This window comes from Acomys russatus, chromosome 26 (assembly GCF_903995435.1).
Source record: "Acomys russatus chromosome 26, mAcoRus1.1, whole genome shotgun sequence".
Taxonomy (NCBI): domain Eukaryota; kingdom Metazoa; phylum Chordata; class Mammalia; order Rodentia; family Muridae; genus Acomys; species Acomys russatus.
Window position 1 is genome coordinate 30,105,008 of NC_067162.1, and position 13,606 is coordinate 30,118,613.

Sequence of the window (13,606 nt, forward strand, 5' to 3'; positions counted from 1 at the left end):
GCATCCCCCATGGAGTTCCTGTGGATTTCTAGTCTTCATACTTTTTAAACCCCACAGATATTTTTAATACAGTTTTCATTTAAATTTATCTTTGTTTTCATTTCTTTCTTTAGCCCAGCTTCCCATCACTTATGAGATCATTTCCTCCAACTTATAACTACATCCTTCGGCGTGGGCCTTTGGTGATGAACTCTCTGTTGTGTTTGTTTGTTTAGTGCTTCCGTTTCGTCGCTGTGCTTGAAGGGGATTTCTGATGAGTGCAGGGTTCTAACTGTCAGTGGCGTCTTTCAGAACATTGCTATTATCCCACTGTGTCACCTCTTCTCGGGCTGATTTTGAGAGCCTAGGTGGCTGCTTGTAGGGGGATGGTTGTCTTTGGTTTTATGCAGGGTCACTATGACGTCCATATTTTTGTTGTTTTCCCTGTTTGGTGTTTATTCTGCTTCTCAAATTCATGAACTTTATCTCATTAGTTCTGAAAAATATAACTATGGTTTATGCACTATTTTTTGTCTCTCATTTTTCTGGACTTTTTTTGTTTTCCCGAGACAGGGTTTCTCTGTGTAGCCTTGGTTATCCTGGACTCACTTTGTAGACCAGGGTGGCCTCCAACTCACAGTGATCCACCTGCCTCTGCCTCCCAAGTGCTGGGATTAAAGACATGCGCCACCACCGCCCAGCTTGTATATTTTCATAAACAGAATAGACTTATAGCTGTCTGGTATATATTATTTATAATATCAGATCTTTGTAGGTCTATATGTTTTCATTCATGTTAACACTTTGGTTTTTGTTTGTTTTGTGTGTTTGCTTACTCTTATATTTTAATAATTATTTAAACAATAATTATTAGTCTTATATGTATTTGTCTTTTCCAGAACAAATTTTCATTTGATTCTGGCAAGTACTTAGAATACTATGAGTCTAGGACTGCTTTAATCCCAGCACAAGTCATTATCAGAGATGGCTTATTTCCAGCTTATCTTTACCCTTAACACGTATCCTTTTCCTTACAGTATGTGGGGATACAGTTGTCATGCCATTTACCTTTGGCAGAACCTGTACATTTGTTCCTTTCACCCTAAAATAACTTGGGGCAAAAGTACTTTTATGTACTAATATACCTTCAAAGGTTTTTTTGATTCCTACTTTAGGCCTAGAAATAACCCACAATCTTGTGAGCTCTTTGTTGGGTTTATACCATTTCATAGCTTACATGTTTCCAGCAGGAAGATTGGGGTATCTGTTTACTGTTACTTAAAAAACAATTATTCTTAACCTTTAAAAAATATTTATTTATTATTTATACAGTATTCTGCCCACATATCTGTCTGCATACCAGAAGAGGGCACCAGATCTCATTATAGATGGTTATAAGGCACCATGTGGTTACTGGGAATTGTACTCAGAACCTTTGGAAGAAGAGTGGTGCTCTTAACCTCTGAGCCATCCATCTCTCCAGCTCTTAAAAAAAAAAAAAAATTCTTTATGCTTAAGTTATTCTTGTTACCTAAATAAAGATACTGTTCTATGGCCTTTACCATGTTATATATGTTGACACTGGGTAAAACATTGCTGGTCTGTAGGTCCTTATGAATATCAGGGTTAGAAGAGTTAATGTGACAAATTCTAAAATAACATATTTTATTCGTAAGGAAGCCCTTCAAACATAAGAAACTCTGAAAGTACCAAGGAGCACAGAGCCTGCTCCTTTCTCTGCTGTCCTACTTGCTAAACTGTGCAACATGTTGGATAGCAAACATAGCTGGCTGAGAGAAATGCTTTAGAGCTGAGTTAGCACCTAGGCCTGGGATTTTCATACATTTTGCATTCCCTACTGTTTAACTGGCTTAGGTATCAGTTCCAAGTAAGTGAACTAGAATCTCTGGGTGGAGTTTAAGAGTGAGCAAAGGCAAGGAGTCTATGAAATCATAGACCATCTATTGTCTATAAACGGAATATATAAAGCCATAACTATTGTCATGTGGAGGTACACTAACTTTTTATATGAAACTGCTGTCTGGAAGCCATGCATGGTGACACACATCTGTAATCCCGGAACTTGGGAAATGGAGATGCAGGAGGGTTGTGAATTCCAGTCTAGTCTGGGCTATATAGACAGACCTTGTCTCAAAAGATAAAAGAAAGCAAAAACAGTAAGTACGTAACAAGCTCTGAAATTACAATTTAAGTGAATATTCTTAAGGTATTCTATTAATATGAAGTTCATCCCCAGAGTGATTCAGATTCTTTGTTTAAAAAATGTCCCACGTGTCTTGTTGTCATCATCCCTGTGGAAGTCCAAGGTTATCAAACACATAACAGAAGTTCTGTCATCATTATCCTATTATTTATTTTGGTTTGATTTGGTTTTGGTTTTTTGAGACAGGATTTCTCTGTGTAGCCTTTGCTGTCCTGGACTCACTTTAAAGACCAGGCTGGCCTCAAACTCACAGCGATCTACCTGCCTCTGCCTCCCGAGTGCTGGGATTAAAGGTGTGCGTCACTATGCCCGGCTCCTATTATTTATTAGAATTATTTTAAAAACCACCTCTTTTGCCAGGCAGTGGTGAGTTTGAGGCCAGCCTGGTCTACAGAGTGAGTCCAGGACAGCCAAGGCTATACAGAGAAATCCTGTCTTAAACACCAAAAACCAAAACCAAAAACCCACCTCCTTCTAACACCCTTTCCTGTCTTAGTGAGCAGAGGTCCCTGCTGGGCCAGGATGAATCCTCATCATGTTTTGTTTTGTTTTGTTTTACTTGATAAGGATTAGAATTCAGACACTACTCGCCTCGTCAATCCACAGTCTGGTCTCCAGAGAAGATGGCTAGAGATGGATACCGAGTATCTCTTTTAGACACCAAGTCTTCAGGCTCTTCTCCAGAAAAGGACTTGACACCAAAACCCGATGTGTACCCATGTACCCGTGATGCCTCGCTGGGTAAACGCCTGGATGTGGGTGACTCTAACCTGATCCTTCCCTGTCAGTTACCTTCTGATGGTTTTCTGGCCCAATATGAGAATCATTATTCTCAGACTCGTTCCCTGCATGGAAGTCTTGCCAAAAAGCCTCCAAAGAGCAAGTGCTACCGAGAACATAGCATGAAGCCTTCACATGACATAAAGGCCACCTCATCCCATCCCTGTGGAGACTTACTGACATCCCTGTCAAACCCTGACTCCAGCACAGGAAGGCTTCTGAAGCTTAGCTCAGGTAATAGCTTCCTGTCAGCTTGCAAGTCTTTTTAAACTCGTTAACTTTGGAACTGTCATTTTTTACATTACACTCATATTTCTTAAATTGCTTATTAGGGTCTTTTGCGGTTCATGGAACTTCCAGATATCTATGTAGAGGGTATAAGTGCAACTTGGACAAGTTAGAGAAAAAAATATAGAAATATGAGTCTCACAACTACATGTTACTTTAGTTAAGCACCATCCCAAGACCTGTTCCCAGCTGCGTCTACTTCCCTCTAGTCACCATCACCAGCCTCTGGCCCCACATACATGACCACATATGAATATGTACAGGGACAGGAGACCACATATGAATATGTACAGGGACAGGAGAGCAAGAGCTACTCTGGGGGCTGAATTGAGAATGGAATAGGAAACTTTACTCTCAAAAGAAGGTACTTTCAGGTAAGTTATAGAGACTGGTCTTCCGCTATTAATTTATTCAATAAAGCTTATTAAAATCGTACTATGTGCCAGGCACTCTTCTAGTTCTGAGGTAAAGTAAGAACAAAACCAAATCATAAACTTTAAGTCTCTATTTGTATCCTAACAAGGTAATAGAAAAAGTTAATTATATAAATATGTCAATTTATAAATGTTATGATAGAAAATGGCATAATCTATAAGAGTAATAAGGAAAAAAAGTAATAAGGAAGAAGTGATATTTCAGATTGAATGGTTAGGACAGATTTCTCTGATGGAGCATCATAAACATGGGACTTGAATGAAATGGAAGCACAAGCCATGTAGACAGCTTCAGGGAGAGCTTTCTACAGTGGAAATAGTAAGAGCAGAGTTCCCAAGGCCACGTTAAAGGAACAAGGAACCTGTATGGCTATAGAAGAGTGACGGAAATGAAGTGTATAGATGAGGTCAGAGTGATGGCCAAACATCTGTTCTGGGTGGGATCAGAAGTAGTTGGAGGATTTGTAGCAAAGAAGTAGCGTGTTCTCACTCAGGAATTACTCTGAGGACCCAGGGAGAGGTTAAGTTAGTAAAGGCTTGCTGCCCAAGCATGAGGATCTGAGTTTGGATTCCCTGATATAAAGCTAGGTGGGGTGATGGCTCCTGCAGTTCTAGTGCTGGAAAGGCAGAGGCAACAGGAACTGTAGGCCTTCTGCAGCCATTCCTGCCCATTTGGTGAGCTCTGCCTTCAGAGAAAAACCCCATCTCACTGCAAAGGGACTGAGAAAGCACATAGGTTCACATGTAAACATGTACCTACACATGTATGAGATCTAGAAGGAGAGAGGCACACACACAAAACAAGAATTACTCTGTGTGCTGGATTAGGGGTGAAATATGGGGGCAAGGATGGATATAGAAAAGGCCATTTCAGAGGTTAAAATCCAGATAAAGGTTGCTATACTTGAGAACAGTGGAGGCCGTGAGGAGATAACAGAGTCTGACTATGTTATAAGAAAATTACCCTTTGATTTGCTGATGGACTGAAAATAATGTGGGAAAAAGTCAGTGATCCCAAGCTTTCAGCCTATACTACTAGACAAGCGGAGTTATTACTTACTGATATTAAAAAAAAGAATAGAATAGGAGAAACAAGTTTTAAGATAATTACCAAGACTTTGGCTTTAGACAGCTTAAGTTTGAGATGCAGTTAGAACTTCTCCAAGATGACAACCTAATAACTTGACATGATAGATGAGATAAACTACCATGAAGAGTGAAAGAAGAGGAGAAAGCCAAGGATTGTGACACTGGCATCCTAGTGAGGTGTGTTAAGAAGGAAGAAGTGACACGGGCGTGGTGGCGCACACCTTTAATCCCAGCATTTGGGAGGCAGAGGCAGGCAGATCCCTGTGAGTTCAAGGCCAGCCTGGTCTACAAAGCAACTCCAGGACAGGCAAGGCTACACAGAGAAACCCTGTCTCAAAAAAAAAAAAAAAAAAAAAGAGGAAGTGAGCCACTCATGGTGCATATGCCTTGGGGAGACAGAATCAAGTGGTCCGGTCTTCTGTAAGTTTGAGGCCAGTCTAGTCTACAGAGTGAGGTCCAGGACAGCCAGAGCTACACAAAGAAACCCTGTCTCTGGAAGAAGGAAAAAAAAAAAAAAAAAAAAAAAGGAGGGGGAGTGATAGTTCTGTGTTGGAGGCTATAGGGAAGAAGCTGGGACTGGCAGATATTTGGAAATACAAAAGAATTAATGAATAGCTTCAGGGAATACATTAAAATAAAAGCTCCATTGAGGTGAGTTAAAAAAAAAAATAACAAAACCTTGGGCATGAAGCAATAGAGTACTAAGTATATACACCCTCTTCAAGGAGTTTTGCAATAAGAGGGAACAGAGAAATGAAAGAGGGTATGGAGTCCTATAAGGCTGGCAAAAGTCTTCAGTAGAGGGAGCATTAATGATATAGCAGAAAACAGAAGAGCTACAAGGAAACACTCCTGTCTAGTCCAGAAGAGAGGAAGTGTAGTCGACTGGTAGAGAAGCTGGCTACAAATGACGCACCAGCAGCTCATCTGCAAGGAGGAGGCAGAGGGTGTATTCAGACAGCTGATAAATGTTGAGTCAGCTGATGAATTCAGCGGTGAGATGGCACGCACCTTCTGTTTGGCTGTCTCTGTTTTCTCAGTGAGATAAAGGAGGAAAGAGATGATATTCAAAGTTTGACTGGGCCCTTGTTACAGCTGGGCAGCATAAAGGTCTAAACAACCTAGCAGTTATGAATCAAAGTGAGAGAAGTCAGGACAGATGTTCCCTGTTCCCTAACCACTGCTAGGAGTGTATAGTTTGATTTAGTCAGAATTGAAGTTTTGGCAGGTAGAGGGAGACAAAAAAAAATGATTCAAGGAGTTAACAGTGTGTGCTGCAGAGTAGTGATCATGACGACACCAACAGATGAAGGTGTGAGAGCCGAAAGGCAGGTTCATTTCCCAGGCTGTTTCCTCCACAGAGCTCTATGCCACAACCCGTTTCAACAGTGACCCCGCTCTGCTGGCCAGCGTAGAGCAACAGTTATCCAGCAGCCTCAGTGATTTTGCACCAGCACCTGGTTCTCTCCCAAGCAACCCTGTTCTAGGAAACTCTGTGCGGACACTGCTGCTGCCTCCCGGGACTCCAGGAAACAAAGAGATTCAAACTAAGAGGGCATTAAGCCCTTCAAGGAGAGGATTCAAGCGGAAGGACAATATCCTTGCCAACCTGAACCTGAAGCATGGTTTCCAAGATGCTACAGGCAGCGAGGTGCAAGTACTGACTTGTTTGTGTGTATACAAGAAACAAAGGCTCAAGAACAGAATGTGCTGCTCTTGGGGTTTGGGGTGGTTCCCGCCAATAGCGCTAGAAGTTCTAGAGGATTTTTCAAAGGCCTATGATCAATATTACCAGGATAAAGCCTGTGATTCTTCTGCCTTTAGGAAGAGCTATCCCCCTACTGCCAGCTTTCTAGTTTTTCAGCTTCCTATCACAAAGGAACTGGCACTGACTTACTGTGAGAGCACACGCATGGCACATGGTAGGGAACACTTTAATGTACGGCAAGACTTTGCCAAGAGGAAGCAATAAAAATAGTTGTCACAAATAACTAATTTACTTGAAAGAGTGTTTATAAAATATATTTTGAGACCTGGTCTCACTGTGTAGCCCTGGCTGGTCTGGAACTTATTTTATATAGAGATCAGACTGGCCTCGCGAACTCAGAGATCCACCTGCCTTAACCTCCTCCATGCTGGGATTTAAGACCCGTATCACCATGCCCAGCTAAAAATCATTAATTTGCTTTCTTGTACACAAACTCAAATGGCTGTATATTTTTCCCCAAAGTATCTACAAACAAATGAATTAGATTATCCAGAGGAACTGTCTTTCCTAAATGTCATTTTTTTTTTCCTGCAGATCTTATTGCCATCAGGGAGCCTTCAGTTTAGTTTGAGGAACCACAACTCTCACAGTCCATGACCCCTTGTCATGTAAACCATGTGCCAGTCATTTACTGCCTTGTAAGGAAGCAGAATATCTGATCAAAATGATTTCTAGTCATCCTAAGTTCCAGTTATTGGGAATCTCTTTGCACATTATGATGCTTTCACAGAAATTGTCTGTTTCTTGACCCTTTGAGTCCTTCCCAGTTTATTTTCAGATCTCTAAAGGCGAGAGCTGGGATGCAGTTTTCCTAGTACGTATGAGGCCCTAGGCATAATTTCACATAGCACAAGTTAGGAAAAGGAGGAAAACCGAGAGCCTCTGGAGACAGTCATATTTTTTGTGCACTAAAGGGGGCAGTCTTGTAATATTTTCATTAGTTTTTGGCTTGTTTTACATTCTCAGTCCCAAATGCCTATTTTATTAGACAAAAAACACTAACGGTGATAACATGTTTAGGGTGAAGTCCCCAGGAACACTTAAGGTATTTGGGATGCTAAATATAACTAAACAGCCTAAGAGAAGAGTTTTTACTTCTGTTTCATATCATATTATTAAAAATCCCAATATTTTTGGACTATCTTTCATATTCCCATTTTTTTCCTCCTAAACATTGTTTTTTCTTAATATGGAAAGATTTCTAAGTGCTGATTTAATATAAATATAAAGGCAGACTTATTTTAGTGGGTGCTTAACATAGAACTCAGGGCCTTCACACATGCTAGGTCCTTGACTGTAAATTATATATGTGCTGTTTGGTTTCTGAAGTCTGTAATTCTCAATCTAAAAAGAAAAAAAGCATTAAACTAGGCATGGTGGAGTATACCACCAGCACTTGGGAGGTAGGAGGAGGATCAGGAGTTGGAAGCCAGCCTAGGCCATGTGAGAATCTGGCTCAACCAACAAAGAAAAAAAAAAGTTTCTAAAAAAAAAAAAAAGTTGAAGAAAACCATTAACAGTAAATATTTATTTTTTAATAAATTTCCATGCAGCAGCCTTTTGCTGTAACTAGACCTTTTCATGCCTTCACTCCAAATCAGGTTAACTTCCCAACCGATCCCATCTGCGTCCTTCATGCGCCCACAGTCTGTGCTGAGTACGTGTTTATCCCAGCTGTAATGCTGTTCCCTCCCAGCCATAGGCCACACATGGGACTCAGCTCACGTCACCGTCCTGGTGTTGTGTTTCATTAACTAATTAATCAGCCTTAGTTTTTTATATCAAACAATCCAAGAATTGAGAAAGAATTTGGCTGTCTTTAAATCAAAGTGTGTGTGTGTGTTGCTGGTGATAGAACCCAGGGCTTTGCATATGCTAAGCAAGCACTCTACCACTGAGCTACATCTCCAGTGTGTATTTGCTTTTTTGAAGTTCACAAAACTCTATAGAAAAGACTAGGAGATAGACTTACATATTAAATACACAATAATATGCATGTCAGGTTGGAATAAAAAAAGGAACTATGAATTTTACAATATAGATCTATCTGATTTTTTTCTTTTTCTTTTTTTTTTTTTTTTTTTAATTTTTGGTTTTTGATTTTTTTTTGGGTTTTGGTTGTTCGAGACATGGTTTCTCTGAGTAGCTTTGCCTGTCGTGGACTGTTTGTAGACCAGGCTGGCCTTGAACTCAAAGCCTGCCCCTGTCTCCCTGAGTGCTGGGATCAGGTGTGAGCCACCATGCCCAGCTATGATTTCTTTGAATAAGAAAATATCATTAGTACTTGACCTAACAATGATATTTAACTTACATTCTTAAAAGGTTAGAGGACATTTATGGGTTTTGGTTTTTTTCCCCTGGGTTTTTTTTTGGGGGAGGGGGGGAGTTTCGAGACCTGGTTTCTCTGTATAACCTTAGCTGTCCTAGACTCGATTTGTAGACCAGACTGGCCTTGAACTCAAGCAATCTGCCTGCCTCTGCCTCTTGAGTGCTAGGATTAAAGGTGTGCGCCACCATGCCCGGGTTGGACATTTATGCTTAAATAGAAATTTATTATGATTTTTTAATTGAATTACTCTCAATTTTATTATATCATAAAAGTACTATTAATTTTTAAAATGCCCTGTAGTTTAATCTTCTTTTTGTATTACATAGTATATTGAACTATATATGTAAGTACTAAATAATATATTTATTGTTAAATTCTAAAAACGTCCATGGACAAATCATGAGAGAGAATCTACTACTTTTAGAATTGTCCCTGAGGCTCAGTGGTAGAGCACTTGTCTAGCATGAACAGGATCCTGGGCTTAATCTCCGCACCGCCGAAGAAAAAACAACCGTGAAATTGCCCTGTGCTTCATTCGAACACAGTAATAAGAAAGTCATATCTAAACCAAAAGATGGAGGTTTCTCATTTTAAAGAATTATTAATGCTTTAAATGTCTGGATCTTACTTTCCTTATTGTGTAAGAATGACACAAATGGTACTGGCTTTTGTTTTTGTTTTTGTTTTTGTCTTCTTGAGCCTCTCTCCACTGACCTGGGCAGTTTGCATGGTTTACCAGGAAACCATAGTCCCCCGATCTCTGCCAGAACCCCCCATGCGGCCACTGTCCTCAGGCAGCTGCTGGAGCTGGTGGATACACACTGGGATGGCCCCGGCTCCCTCCTCCTCAACAAGAAGTTTCTGGGTGAGTACATAGCTCTCTGCTTTAGGTGGGTGGGGCCTGGCTTCTGCTCTGTGGGTACCTCTTTCTTTCTTTTTTCTTTTCTTTTATTTCTCTTCTTTCTCTTTTCTTTCAACGGCCATCTAGTTCTCTTAGCCTGCAAGGAAAAGTGTGTATCACTCACCAAAATTTCCCAGAAACACCATAATTAACAAATCTACATTTTTGTCACATTTGTCTTCCTTGTTTTTTAAAAATCAGCTATTTTTCCAATTGCCTTGTAATGACTGTTTTCTTCTTCCTATGCTGTGTCTGTGTGTGTCTTTGGTAATATTTCGCATGAAAACTATTTAATGATCCTTTGGAAGTGCCAGTATTGAATACAAAAGAAATTGGATTTGATCATCAGAGCTTTGCAAAGACTGTTGAAATGTTGATTTAAAAAACTTAAATGAGTTAATATTCTTGGACTCTTCTTAGGAATTAATCTTTAGAAACATGGGCAAACTGTTTTACAAATGTTGGTTCCAGGTGCTTATTGTTTAATGGAGAAAGAATTCAAGGAAGTTTTACTTGTTAGTAAAGCTTTTTTTTTTTTTTAAAGATCTATTTATTTATTTTACATACATGAGTTCTCTATCTGGAGGTCACCTGCAGGCCAGAAGAGGGCATCAGATCCCAGTGTAGATGGTTGTGAGCCACCATGTGGGTGCTGGGAATTGAACTCAGGACCTCTGGTAGAGCAGACAGTGCTCTTAACCACTGAGCCATCTCTCCAGCCAATTATTTTTAACTTCTAAGGGCTGAGAGTGAGGTCCAGTGGTAGAATATCTATCCAGCGACACAAACCCCATTCCAGCACGAAAAAACACTCTATAAAGATTTTAATTTAGTTATGTGTGTGTTAGTGTTTACACACACAGATAGGGTCCCTCAGAGACCAGAAGAGAGAGTCAGGATCCCTAGAGCTAGACTTACAAGAAGTTGTGACCCACCTGACATGGGTGCCGGAAACTGAACTCCGGTTTTCTTCAAGAGCAGCAAGTACTCTTAACTAATGAACTATCTCTCTAACCTCCACACCAATTTTTTTTTTTCCTTTTTGGTTTTTCCGGATGGTTTCCCTGTGTAGCTCTGGTTGTCTTAAACTCACTTTGTAGAACAGGCTGGCCTTGAACTCATAGAGATCTGCCTGCCTCTGCCTGGCTCACATCAAAATTTTTAATTAAAAAATTATATGGGAAGAAGACAAAAGAGGGCAATATATGTCATATATGTGTATGAAACCATCATGATAAAAACCCACTATTATGTATAATCAATATATGCTAATAAAAAATTTTAACTCTAAAGGGACATAGAGGAGGAAAAAAAAATCAGCCTTCTTTTCTATGTTGAGTGACTGTTGCCATTTTGTAGGAAGTCCTCCCTTGGAGCCATCTCTGGACCATCCAGGGAGGGCTGTGACTTACCCTCCACAAAGGATGCGGGGTATAGCACCTCAATACAGCCACTTAAAATCCATGTCAAAGGCGATGATTAGACTACAGAGCTGGCAGTCACTAATTTGGAACTCTGTGCTTTAGTTTTTAAGATTGGCCCATGTACCCAATCTGAATTTTTGGCAGGTCCTGCCAGAGACTTGCTCCTGTCTTTGGTCGTGCCTGCACCTCCTCAGCAGTGGTATCGCTCACAGCTTGAAGACAAGGCAGGGAAAGCAGTCCGCTGGAGGGAGAGTGAGCTGAAAGAAGCGGGGCAGCTGGTCCCTAATGACGTGGTATGGCCCTTATCTTTCTTTCTTCCTCTTCCTTTACTAGAAAAGACACTAACATCATGACTAGAACAGCCCAGGACCCAAGGAGCATCACTGCGGTGGACATTTAGACACTCCAGAAGCAAAATATGAAAAAGTCAGGCGGAACAAATCAGGAACTCAAAACTTGTTAGGAGGAAACATGCAGATTCTTCAGAGCTGACTCCTTCATCCCATCCCGAATCCAAAAATCCTAAAGAAATACTTGAAAGGGAAAGGTGGGGAAGCAGACAAAGACTCTAGGGGGAGGGTGTAGGGTCACACTGCTTGAAGGCCATACTGCGGTCCCAATGACGGGAGGCAAGTGCCATCTCTTTCCCCTCAGCTGCAGCAGAAAACCTCGTGCCAGCAGCCATATCTGAGTATCTATCTGGCTGCTGGCTTTAGGAGAGAAAAAAGGAACTCATAGTCCTCAATTCCTGTTTTCTTAGCTTCAGTGAGTTTTTAGGCACCACTTTCGGGCCTAGAAACTTCAGATTAATAACCCATAATGTCAACCCTTTGCAAAGCTACCACTGTTCAGTGAGAGTTGTGGGTTACCCACAAGAAAGACTGGGATTACACTGATCAGTTTGAATGCTGCCCCTGAACTGTGTTTACTATGAATCAAACTTCTAGAGAGGTCACACAGCTCAGTCCTGTCACTAGAGGAAAAGGGGCTCCCCAGGAATCCCGACTCTTACTGTGTGGTGCATTGTTTTCTGGTCTAAAGGAAAGTTTGAAGCAAAAGCTGGTCAAAGTGCTGGAGGAAAATCTTGTATTGTCAGAAAAAATTCAGCAGTTGGAGGGAGCTGCTGCCACCTCACCTGTGAGTGGGCACCCACCTCAAACACATGGTAAGTTAGAAAAGCCATGTGTAAAATTGCCAGTGATTACTGTTATAAATGACCTGTTTAATGAACTCCATCAGCCGAGGCTCTCATGGCTGCCTTTGCTTTTCTTTGGCCATTATTGTTCAATGGGAATTAATAGGGAATATGATCTTACCTCAGAGAGTTATTTCTTTGTTTATTTTTGTGGGGCTAGGACTCCAACCCAGGCTAGGTCCCTAGCTTCTGCTTCAGAGAATTGTAGTGCAGGCGTCCTTAATTTACCACCTAAAGCTTCGTGTCCATGTGAAACATGTATGGGTGATGTTTCTAGAATGACACTGCTTTCCATCATTACAGTAGGAGAAAATGTATAAGGAAACACAGCTATGACTACCATCAGTATCCCGAGTTATTTCTTCCAGTTTACATCCATATGATGAACACTCAACTCAGAATTATAAATTATACCCTGATCTTTAAAGATAAATTACATACAATGAGATATATTCATCTTAAGTTTACTGTAATGAAAAAATTTTTAAATCTATAACTCCAAAAAGCTTCCTATATACTTGTGAGGTCATTTTCCCTCTGTTACCCCAGGCAACCACAGACCTATTTCTACATCCTCACCTAATGGCACAGGCAACTCCAGTGTTGACCGAGTAGCCCTCATTTGTCTGCTGAATTCTCTAAATTGTTGTTTCTAATATTTAATAATCCTAAAGGTGCCTTTGCTTATAATATGACTATATAATATGGAGAGAATGTTGGTAATTCTAAAGAGTCTCCAAATAGTCTAAAGAAAGACCAAAGGTAGAAGAAAGCCTAAAGTGAAAACAGTTCTCTGAGACCACCTCTCTTCCTGGTGATGGAGCTATGAGTCCTGATACTTTGTGTACATTTCAGACTTTTTTTTTCTTTTTTCTTTTTTCTTTTTTTTTTTTTTTTTTTTTTTTTTTTTTTTTTGAGACAAGGTTTCTCTGTGTAGCCTTGGCTGTCCAGGAACACATTCTGTAGACCAGGCTGGCTTCAAAGTCACAGATCTGCTTGCCTCTGCTTCCTGAGTGCTGGGATCAAAGGTATATACCACCAGTGGCCTTCTGGCATAAGACATTTTTGAGGGTTTTTTTTTTTTTCTTTTTCTTTCTTTTTTTTTTTTTTTTTTTTTTACATGTTGCTAAATCTCTCCAGGGAAATGTGGTTTTGATTAATCACATCAGAACTCATGCATTCAAGTTACTTTTTT

General features: G+C 40.4%; 1 protein-coding gene across 2 annotated transcripts in view; it reads left to right on the top strand.

Annotated features, from left to right (window-relative positions):
• The window catches only part of Lrrc36 (leucine rich repeat containing 36), a 50,626-nt gene that overhangs the window by 32,165 nt on the left and 4,855 nt on the right, over positions 1 to 13,606 (top strand). Inside the window, exons 8-12 of one of the 2 annotated variants that reach the window (XM_051168832.1) lie at positions 2,771 to 3,217; positions 6,156 to 6,451; positions 9,591 to 9,756; positions 11,361 to 11,509; positions 12,258 to 12,381. In XM_051168832.1, coding sequence (XP_051024789.1) covers positions 2,771 to 3,217; positions 6,156 to 6,451; positions 9,591 to 9,756; positions 11,361 to 11,509; positions 12,258 to 12,381 — 1,182 coding nt within the window. The remainder of the gene's footprint in view (positions 1 to 2,770; positions 3,218 to 6,155; positions 6,452 to 9,590; positions 9,757 to 11,360; positions 11,510 to 12,257; positions 12,382 to 13,606) is intronic. The other variant, XM_051168831.1, reaches the window with a different exon arrangement.